The sequence below is a fragment of the Lactuca serriola genome, chromosome 1 (assembly GCF_051521515.1).
Source record: "Lactuca serriola cultivar US96UC23 chromosome 1, Lser_US96UC23_V15, whole genome shotgun sequence".
Lineage (NCBI taxonomy): Eukaryota > Viridiplantae > Streptophyta > Magnoliopsida > Asterales > Asteraceae > Lactuca > Lactuca serriola.
The window spans coordinates 73,873,820-73,885,442 of NC_136408.1; the positions used below are offsets into that span (position 1 = coordinate 73,873,820).

Here is an 11,623-nt window from a genome sequence, read left to right on the forward strand (position 1 = left end):
ACCATGGGAAGATGACGATGCCACCACAACTAGCGGCCCTCCTATCACCACATTTAGAAGTTATGTCAATTTCAAGAAATAAATAGATAAACATTTATCAAAACTAATCTTACTAGTATTCTATAAAGATATTTGAAGAAACACATATATAATTGACAATAAATAAGTACAAAAATAGAAAGCAAAAATTCTTTTTGTAGGACTTAAATTAGAAGTTAGAACTTAGAAGTGGTATACACCTTTAGGACAAAAGGAAATTAAAAGTTCACAATTTTCAAGTTTTGGACTAAATGGATCAAAAGTGTACGTATTAAAAATTTACGGGAACAAACTGTAATTTTCTTAGTTCATTTATAATCTTATTTTTCAATCTTTGACATTCTAACGGACTTGAAGATAATATTCCCACTTCCTCCTGCTCAGACGACGGCGACTGCTTGCTTCCGTTTGAAGGTGGCGCGTCGGTGGTAAACGCCTTCTCGGCTCACAGGTTCTTCTCTATCATGTACATAGACGCTTTCTCTCCCCTTTCCTTTTGTTCTTGAGTATTAGTATCTTTTCTTAGTGCTGAGGTTCGAGTTTAGTTTAAAGTTTGTAATTTTGAATGATTAGTTATAACTTGTGTTGATGAATGCGTCTCGAATTTCGATTTTGTTAGAAATTCTTAGCACATTTGAGCTGATTCTATGAGTTGTGAACAATACAAATTTTGAACGCTAGGGCTTTGTGATGAAATGGAGTGATTTTTCTATCTTATATTTTAAGCTAAAAGCTCATTTAAGGTTACAATTCCATGGATGAGGTCGGGACTCGGTTGAAGCTCATTTAAGGCTGAGCAAAAGAAGTTCAACTTTATAATTAAGTGTGCTCCAATTCCGCTGGTTTCCATAACTCAATTTTTGATATCATTTTGCCCAAATTCTAATTTCATCAACCAATAACCAAACATATCCTTATGAATTTGTTGTATTTTGCTCTTATGAATTGATGTTGGTTGTTCTGACTTCTGACAAATTGACAGTGCACTCATGAAGTCGATCTGTTTACCATCTTCTTCCCTCTCGTGCCTCCCATCTCTTCACCATAATCCTACACCTTTATTTCAGTCCTGGCCTAACTATAAACCCTTCTCATCTTCACCCCTGTTTTCTCCCCTTTCAATCCAATCCACTTCACCTAAATCCTCCATTCCTGCTGTAACTCCAACTGAAGGATCAATCCCTGTCATCAACTTTGAAGATTTCGTGGAGAAAGATTGGTCATTTCTTGATGCTGATGATATATCTTCCAACCAAATTTACAAACAAAACACTGACCGAATCATATCTTCTGGGAAAATTTCTGAGGATTCAAAGGTTCTAATTTCAACAGGATCAGAAGGGTTTGTTGATCGAGTGATTGATACTCATTCTTGCAAACAATTGCTTGTTGTTCATGACTCTCTATTTGTATTAGCCTGCATTAAAGAAAAATATGACAAAGTTAAATGTTGGCAAGGAGAAGTGATTTTTGTCCCTGAAAAATGGGCGCCTTTTGATGTTGTGTTCCTCTACTTCCTTCCTGCTTTGCCATTTGAACTCAATCAAATCTTTGAAGCACTATCCAAGATTTGCTCACCAGGTATGTTTCATATTTTAGTAAAATTATACTATTTTTTTTCATGAAATTTATTAGTGTTTCTATGTTTTTGAAGGTGCAAGAATTGTGATTAGTCATCCGAAAGGGAGAGAGATGCTTAAACAACAGAAAGTGGAGTACCCTGATGTTGTGGTGTCGGATTTGCCTGATAAAGTAATGTTAGAAAGTGTTGCATCTCATCACTCGTTTATAATGGTGGAATTCGTTGATGAGCCAGGGTTTTATCTTGCTGTATTAACACACAAAAGTTGATACAGGTAAACTGTTTTTAGTTGTGTTCAATAGGTCACTAAACTAGTTTTGACTTTATGAAGTTCGACCAAATTTTTGTTAGAAGAGGGCTATTGGAAATTGGAATTTGCTTCTACATGACCAAAAAGCTTAATTGGTGCATGCATATTCCATCCGTTATAAAAGTTCTATATATATAAATTTTGAGTATTATATGTGGTTTAGCTATTGATTAAATGCCTAAAATCACGGATCGTGTTATGGTGTTAGACATTGTCTATAGGTAATAATTTGACTCTAATTTGGTGGGTGTAAAGAAATCTTCTATGGGATAATCGAAACAAACAATAACTCTAGTGCAAGCAAGTCGATAACTAAGATTGACAAAAATTAGCTACCTTATAAGCTAGCTTATTGTAATTTAGCGTTTGGTAAAACCATAAAAGTAACTTATCGTATGTTATAAGCTAAAAGTTAGCGCCTCAAACACGAAGTTTGTTATTTTATTTTATTTTTTTTTTCTTTATAGAATCGAAGGATGAAAATTGAATAAACATCACAAATGACAATTGTGTGGTGTTTGACAAAAAATTGGTGAATGACAATTGGCCTTAATACTTGCACCAAAGTCTTAGTAGCGACGACCCTTCAAGATGAGGCACTCATCATTCACCGCTATCAAATTAGTGTATACAAATGTGCACTTTGCACATCGTGACTCATATTTGAGCATTCCCAAATCCTCATACGTACTCGTTAAAATATAAATTACCAAAATGTTTGATGACATTAAAAACATCAGCATATCCCATCACCCCATGTTAATGTAGTAAGATGACCCATGCCTCTATCCGAGTGGGTGGGTGGAACATAATAGTTGCTTTCACTATGACCTCCTGTATAAGAAATATATGCACCTTTAATGGTACATACAATGTTATGACATGCAAAGAGTAAGCCGATGCAAAGACAAAGGGTTGTTTGTTTGTTTTTTAAAATAACCACTTCTAACCACTTTGGGTTGTGCTTGGTTGTGCCGCGCAAAACATGTTCACCACTTGGCCATTCGTAAATGTTTGTTTTATTTAAAGACTTCAGAATTAAAAACCCCTAAGTGTGTGTTGCACGACGCATCTTTGACCCTCCTCTTCAAACCACTTCCACCTTATTTTAAGTTATATTACTCAATATAGATTTGTTTTAATTGTTTCAACGTGTTTATTATTTTAATAATATTATGAATTAATGTATTATAAACAATGCAAGTATAGTTTATATAATTTCAAAGGCGTTTTGGTAAATTTCATATAAATACTTTTTTGTGTTATAATCTATAACCAAATTAATAAATTATAAAGTTAATTACTAAAATTACCAAATCTATTGAAGCCAACCGAAAAAAGACGTGATCATGCTATATCATGCATATCAGACCTTAGAAAGTTTATGCCAAGTCCAAAATTGAATATGATGATATGAACTTGATTTGCACCAAAAACAACATTTTCAAACATTAACATTACACTAAAGTAGTATCGTTAGATAATATACCACTGTTGGGTTTCAGTTCACAACATGTAGAGTAAATAAAACTGAAATGATTGCCTACCATTAGAGCCCGACTTGAGCTTAAGGTTAGAACTCTACATGAATCGATTAAAAGTGAGAAAAACAAAAGAATCCCTCAATAACTCCCTTCAAAATCGTGGATTAAGAGGCATGCCATTTGGTTACCGAAGGAAGGATCATATCCTTAGATAAATAGCATCTAGGTTTTTTCAGGTAAGGGCCCAAGGCCCTTGTACTCGCCAAGGACAATTATGCCTTGTGGGCTTCATTTCCTTCTCCAACGTCTTGTTCTAGAGTTTTAGCAAAGAAAACAAAAGAATGGAAAGAAAGTAACGAGAGAAAAAAAGATAACAGAAAGGGCAAGAAAATTATAGTTTGTGTTCCCAAGTCAGAAAAAAGTGAAAGGAAAATTAAACATTTTGGTACTTTCTCTCAAAATCCTTCCAATTAGAAGGAAAGTTAGGAGGGAAAAGTTTTCTTTTAATTTCCATGTAAGGAAATCGAGATTGACTTTTTCAAGGCTAATATTATTAGACTTGAAAAAGTCAATCTCGATTTCCTTACACGGAAATTGAAAGAAAACTTTTCCCTCCTAACTAGGGGTGTTCATAAAACCGCACAAACCGTATAAACCACCACACCGCACTACATAATGCGGTTTTCAATGTTCACGGTGCGGTTCGTGGTTTGTAGTTTTTGTAAACCGCAATATGTGGTGCGGTTTGTGGTTTATGCTTACGTAAATGCGGTTCAAACCGCACTACATTATATATATATATATATATATGTGTGTGTGTGTGTGTGTGTGTGTGTTCAACAAATTCTAACAAATGCAAAATCATAGCAGATTGGTCACTAAACAATGGGACAGTATACAACCATTTTTCAGTTATAACAAATTCTAACCCATTTTTGTCTATTTATAAAGATACTTGACAAATTAGGTATCAAAACTATATTGATTATATTAAATCAATATCTTTAGAAGAATAAAATTAAATTTATCATGGAAAAATTCATTTAATTGGGTGCAAACTCTATTTTGGATTTAGCTGGCACATAACTTTCATTTTCACAATGGGCTATTAAAATTGGTGGGAAAAGTACATTAATATATATCAAATTAATAATGATGTTAGGGATATTAAAACAATCGTTTACCACAGTTATATACAAATCGTTATATGATATAAAAAATCATTTAACATAGTCATATACTAATGCTTATAAAACTCGAATACACAATAATTTTAATTATTCATTAAACCGCACCAAAACCGCCCGCACCAAACCAAACTGCACCGTACCTCATAGCGTGGTTTAGAACCTTAATGGTGCCGCTTGCGGTTTCCAAAAATCTCAAACTGCACATGTGGTTTGCTGTTTTGACTCTAAACCGCACCAAATCGCACCGCGCACACCACTAGCTAATATGGTATTCTGATTAATTCTTATTTGTTTCTTTAAACGTTTCAATCTTATTACCGATGATAAAAAAGTCGATCAATACTAGATAATAACCATATTGTTCGCCCACTTTCCCTTATTATACGACCTAATTAAGATCAACTAAAAAAGCTAGCAGTACAATCAGTATGTTATGACAATGCACATTCAGTTTATGGTACTCTACTATTCTTATTTGTAACGTAAACCATTATGCCTTTTGAAAGGGTCGTATTGAAACGCCACCCTTTTTTTTTCTTGTCTATTTTAAACTTTTTTTACTCATTAATATATTACAAATGATCCATTACCAATAAGTTATATTCCAAATTGACTTATTTTCATATAAAAAAAATTGAAATTATCGCTTATAATATTTAACCATTACAATGATTTAACATTTTAAATAACATCTAATTAAAAGAGAAGTGATGAACCCTTAAAGACGTTGATTTATTATTCTAAAATATATCTAAGAAGGAAACAAATGAACCATTTAAGACGTCTAGTTGATGTTTATCTCTTGTTTGTGGTTCTCTCTATTGCTACACTTAATTGATGGGTTTTATACAAACAATCCTATGTGTGCATGTAACCCTAGAAATCAGATCTATGTTTTCACTATTAGATACACAACATTATGAACACATGAGGAACCCTAGCATGCCCCTAGTATTTTCGAAATTTGCAAAGATGAATAGATTACATACCTTTTGTTGTTATATAGTAATAACAACTAAATCTTCAATCTTCTTGTCTTTGAAAGCAAGTACCACAATTGTTGTACCTCTAATGGCTTACAAACACCAAGAGCAAATGGAGAAGTAAGAGAGAGAGAGAGAGAGGAGAGAGAGGTGGAAATCGGCTCTAGGGAGTTCTAGGATCAAGTAGTTGATTTTCCAAGGCCTAAGGGGTCTTTATATAGGGTAGAGATTAGGGTTTAAGTGCTTATCCTTATCTGATTGTTTGCCCATCAAGCAGCCCATAAGATAACTCTAGAACCCTATCTTTGGATGATTTCAAGGAGTCTTTATCCCTTGAATTCGTCCACCCTATCTCTAGGGTAACCATTGCCCTACTTTGTAACTATCATATAATTACAATTCAGCCCCTCTAGTTTAATTAATTACATATGATCACAAAATTAACTCTTAATTAATTATTGATCAATATTAATTAAACAAATATGATTTCTCTTTTAATATATCATTCTTATAATATATTAATAAACCATAATAACCTCTTTCTCTAGTATTTCTCCAATCAAGTTGCTTTGGTGAAAGCAACCCAAAAAGACCATGCACAACCGGATCAAATACTTACCAAATATGGTTACGGGCTTAGACACTAATCCAACATTAATGACAAAAGAAAGACCTTTAAAGTCTTTTGTAGTTATTTGTTCGTGTGTTTTAGCTTATTTTACAGTTTCCATTCCTAATCTTCTTTTGAAATAAAAGATTTCGGCCCCAAAAAGAAGTTTTATGTTTTTAGACCCTAAAATAAAGTTTTGCAATAATTTACTTCCTCCAGCTTTTTTAAAATAACTTTTAATTTGTTTTTTAGGAATAAAAACAAAAATAAATCACACGTGAACTCGACATGTTCCTAGGACTCAACAAACTCCAAAAACTCTCGTTAAGTGCTAACATGATATCATTAGTACCCACAAACAACTACACTAATACCACTTTACCAGAATTGCATAAGTTAGGACTATCATCATGCAACTTGAAGGAATTTCCTTCCTTTTTGCGCTTCCAAAATAAAATGGATACCTTACTTCTTGACCACAACAAAATTGATGGCCTGGTACCGGTGTGGATCTGGAACAACAGTCGGGAAACATTAGTGTTGATTAACCTTTCACACAACTCCATCACTGGCTTTGATCAGCATCCTCATTTTCTCCCATGGAGAATTTTAGAAGTATTTTTTATTGACAACAATCAGCTACGAGGACAACTACCAATTCCACCACAATCCACAGATGTTTATGATGTCTCAAATAATAATCTGACAGGAGAAATACCAGCATCGATATGTGAATTGAAATCTCTTCGAAGTTTAGATTTGTCTTTTAACAACATGAGCGGAACACTTCCTTCATGTTTGGCTATCCTTAGCAATTCGTTATTGTTTTTTAAACTGAGACGAAATAACTTCCATGGCAAAATGAGGAATACTTGTATGCCTGGAAGCCAGTTGATAGAACTTGATTTGAGTGAAAATAGATTTACGAGTCAGCTGCCAAGATCATTGACAAATTGTACCAATTTAGAGATTCTCTCTCTTGAAGATAACTCTTTTCATGACATCTTTCCTTCTTGGCTGGGAACTCTTTCCAAGATTCAAGTTCTCGTTTTGCGATCAAACAAACTTTATGGTCCAATTCAAGGTTCCTCACACTTCCCTATGTTGCGGATCATAGACCTCTCTAACAACAATTTCAGTGGTCAGTTGCACCACAACTACTTCACTACATGGCATGCCATGAGCTCCAACCATCTTGGCGTATCATCTGTTATGGAATCAAATATAACCTCCAAACAGGTGCTTACAAATTTGCAATACTCAGTGACATTAACACACAAAGGTGTCAGAACAGAGTACAATCAGATTTTAACCATAGATATGTCCATTGATCTCTCTTGTAACAACTTTGAAGGAGAAATCCCAGCATCACTCCAACATCTTCAAGGCCTTCAAGCACTCAATCTTTCCAACAATCATTTTACTGGACGTATCTTGCCATCTTTAGGGAACCTAACAAATCTTGAAGCTTTGGATCTCTCTCGAAACGACCTATCTGGGGAAATTCCTCAACAGTTGGTGCAACTCGGCTACCTTTCCATCTTCAATGTGTCATTCAACCATCTTAAGGGGCGTATCCCACAAGGAAAACAGTTTGATACATTTGATAACAACTCCTACATTGGGAATCCCCGATTGTGTGGACGACCTTTATCCAAGGAAGGTCAAGGTTTCAAGGTGCCGAGAGTTCCACCAACAAGCACTGTGTCTGAGTCTCTCTTCCCGAGTGAAAGAATTGATTGGATCTTTGTATTCTGTGGAGTTGGAAGCGGGCTGGTTGTTGGGGTTGTTATTGGAAACTTTCTATATCAAAGGTATAGTTATCGGTTCACAAATAGGAAGGACAGATGGGTAAGGCCACTTCGTAACACAAGGAGAAACTAAGGTACAATATTGATTCGCTAAATAACTCGGCAGCAATTTTTCAAGATAATAATATGTTTATATGTATGTAGTCTCAACCAAACGGAAAATGTTTTTTGTATATCATCCAAAAAACTATAATGCTTCTATATAATTTTTTAAATTAAACTAATCCTAACAACATCTCTGTGAGATTAACAGTCATACATCTCAACTTTGTATTATCAACAATTACTTGACTTTTTTTTTTTTTTTTTTTTTTTTTTCTTCTTTTTGTCAAATATGCATTTTAGCAAAGAAAGTCTTATTAACATATTTAAATTAAAGATATTAAAGAATAAATCTTTTTAGTTTAGCTTGGATAAGTTACGTGTCAAGACCATTAGTTATGTGATGTCGGTCTAAGTTTTTAAACATGGTATTTATTTATAATAAGTTCATCATAATAAATACGACAAGAATGTTACTTTTGAGAGTTATGATATAGTAAAGTGGTTTGTATGTAATCAATATTATAACCATGGTTTTTCAGATGCTCATTTTACTATTGTCGGATGAAGTATTTTCTATAGATAGAAAGCCGTGAACTTCCCAACAATGAACTTAACTTAACATGTATCTCAGGAGGTGTCGTAGCTTAAAGTTCAAAGTGTATGGAGAAGTTATAGAAGACCTTCAAGGAATTCCAGTTTGTTTTACCATGTAGTATATATGTGTATATTATGTTTAAGCTTGTGCTTGTTTAAATTAGATTTCTTTGAGTAGACTTTCAATACAGGATTTTGATGTATCATACGGTTCCATTGTTTAAGTTTATTGTTTATGGTGGCATGATCATACACTCTTATGTAAGCTATTCAACCTCAACCTCAACCTCAGATTTGGGGTTGTGATAGTATGAAATTCATGTATATTATATATTTTCGAATAAAATAAGTGAACTACATTGTTGGTATAAAATATAATAACTTTTTAACATTTAATCAATGTTATTACACTGACTACTTGAATTGAATAGTGATTTATGCACTCGCAATCTTCATATTCAATGAATGGTGATAGACAGCTAGTAGTTCTGGTTATAAAACCTGTCGCCTCTTTGATATACTATATAATAAGGTAACATTAAAGAATGACCTGATTCGCCTTCATCCAATGACCTGAAGTAGAGCTCCCAAATTCCGTGGGTTCAAGTGCAGATACTACCCTTAACTTACCATGTTTTCAATCACTATAAACATAACCAATTCTACATAAACTAAAAGAACGAACAATTATTGATTTGAGATAACAAATATATAGAACAGAAATGGAATCCATCCAATAAACTAATACGAAATTTGGTTGTGGAATCATACATAAAACAATGAAAACAGAACATAAGAAGCGACCTAGGCATTTCATCGAATACCTGGTGGGCGGTGGCCAGAACTTCATCCTGCAAATCCTTCTGGTATAATAAGTCTCCAACCTTTTGCGAATTTCAAGCCATAAGGCTGCTCAATCTGAGCCTCATACTCTATATGTATACTTGTCCTATTCTTCTGTCGTCAATTCTTCGGCTTCATACAGATTTCTTCACGAGAGGAGAGGTGCTGGTAGGGTTGCAGTGATGCTCTGTCAGCAAATTGTGGCTGTGTGGGATAAAGAAGATGGTCAGGAGTAGCAGGAGGTGGATAATATTCCTACTCGCTGCTCAGACGACGGCGACTGCATCTTTTTGAAGGTGGTGTGTCGGCGGCAAACACCTCCTCAGCTCACAGAATCAGGACACAGGTGTTGAGGTTCGAGTTTAGTTTGAAGGTTGTAATTTTGAATAATTGGTTATATATTGTGTTGATGAAAGTGTCTCGAATTTCGACTTAGTTAGAAAATTTCAGAATACTTTTAGCTGATTAGGTAAGCTGTGCGAACATCTAGAAACGATCAATACAATATACGAAACTTGTTGTATTTTGACAGTATTCTCATGAAGTCTAATATATGTTCACCATCTTCTTCCCTCTCATGCCTCCCATCTCTTCACCATAATCCTACACCTTCCTTTCAATCCTGGCCTAACTATAAACCCTCTCATCTTCACCCCTGTTTTCTCCCCTTTCAATCCAATCCGCTTCACCATGATCCTCAATTCCTGCTGTAACTCCAACTGAAGGATCAATCCCTGTGATCAACTTTGAAGATTTCGTGGAGAAAGATTGGTCATTTCTTGATGCTGATGATATATCTTCCAACCAAGTTTACAAACAAAACACTGACCGAATCATATCTTCTGGGAAAATTTCTGAAGATTCAAAGGTTCTAATTTCAATAGGATAAGAAGGGTTTGTTGATAGAGTGATTGATACACATTCTTGCAAACAATTGCTTGTTGTTCATGACTCTCTATTCGTATTAGCCTGCATTAAAGAAAATTACGACAAAGTTAAATGTTGGCAAGGAGAACTGATTTTTGTCCCTGAAAAATGGGCGCCTTTTGATGTTGTGTTCCTCTACTTCCTTCCTGCTTTACCATTTGAACTTGGTCAAATTTTTGAAGCACTATCCAAGATTTGCTCACCAGGTATATTTCATATTTTAGTAAAATTATACTATTTTTTTTTCATGAAATTGATTAGTATTTCTATCTTTATGAAGGTGCAAGAATTGTGATTAGTCATCCGAAAGGGAGAGAGATGCTGAAACAGCAGAAAGTGGAGTACCCTGATGTTGTGGTGTCGGATTTGCCTGATAAAGTGATGTTAGAAAGTGTTGCATCTCATCACTCCTTTATGATGCTGGAATTCATTGATGAGCCGGGGTTTTACCTTGCTGTATTAACACACAAAACTTGATACAGGTAAACTGTTTTAGGTCACTAAACTAGTTTTGACTTTATGAAGTTTGACCAAATTTTTGTTAGAAGAGGCTATTGGAAATTGGAATTTGCTTCTGCAAGACCAAAAAGCTTCATTGGTGCATGCATATTCCATCCGTTATTAAAGTTCTATATATATAAATTTTTGAGTTTTATATGTGGATTAGCTATTGATTAAATGCCGAAAATCACGGAACGTGTTATGGTGTTAGACATTTTCTACAAGTAATAATTTGACTCTAATTTGGTGGGTGTAAAGAAATCTTCTATGGGATAATCGAAACAAACCATAACTCTAGTGCAAGCAAGTCGATAACTAAGATTGGCAAAAATTAGCTACCTTATTGTAATTTAGCGTTTGGTAAAACCATAAAAGTAGCTTATCGTATGTTATAAGCTAAAAGTTAGCGCCTCAAACACGAAGTTTGGTTTTTTTTTTTTCTTTATAGAATCGAAGGATGAAAATTGAATAAACATCACAAATGACAATTGTGTGGTGTTTGACAAAAAATTGGTGAATGACAATTGGCCTTAATACTTGCACCAAAGTCTTAGTAGCGACGACCCTTCAAGATGAGGCACTCATCATTCACCGCTATCAAATTAGTGTATACAAAAGTGCACTTTGCACCTCGTGACTCATATTTGAGCATTCCCAAATCCTCATACGTACTCGTTAAAATATAAATTACCAAAATGTTTGAT

At 34.4% G+C, this 11,623-nt stretch overlaps 2 protein-coding genes and 1 pseudogene across 3 annotated transcripts; all 3 read left to right on the forward strand.

Moving 5' to 3' along the window:
• Positions 1-388: 388 nt before the first annotated feature.
• LOC145092309 (uncharacterized) lies at positions 389-2,082 on the forward strand. Its single transcript, XM_079030236.1, has 3 exons — positions 389-490; positions 1,022-1,620; positions 1,694-2,082. The coding sequence occupies exons 2-3, from the start codon at positions 1,029-1,031 to the stop codon at positions 1,888-1,890; spliced, it is 789 nt and encodes a 262-aa protein (XP_078886362.1). The 5' UTR covers positions 389-490; positions 1,022-1,028; the 3' UTR covers positions 1,891-2,082.
• A 4,389-nt stretch (positions 2,083-6,471) lies between these two features.
• On the forward strand, positions 6,472-9,007 carry LOC145057187 (receptor like protein 27-like; the record flags this gene model as incomplete). Its single annotated transcript, XM_079004973.1, has 2 exons — positions 6,472-8,083; positions 8,594-9,007. A coding segment is annotated over one exon (1,611 nt), but the record flags the coding sequence as incomplete, so codon positions are not given.
• Positions 9,008-10,191: 1,184 nt separating this feature from the next.
• Positions 10,192-11,120, forward strand: LOC145057195 (uncharacterized; annotated as a pseudogene). The gene is made up of 2 exons (XR_013686018.1): positions 10,192-10,624; positions 10,699-11,120. The product of XR_013686018.1 is annotated as an uncharacterized LOC145057195 (transcript).
• The last annotated feature ends 503 nt before the right edge of the window (positions 11,121-11,623 follow it).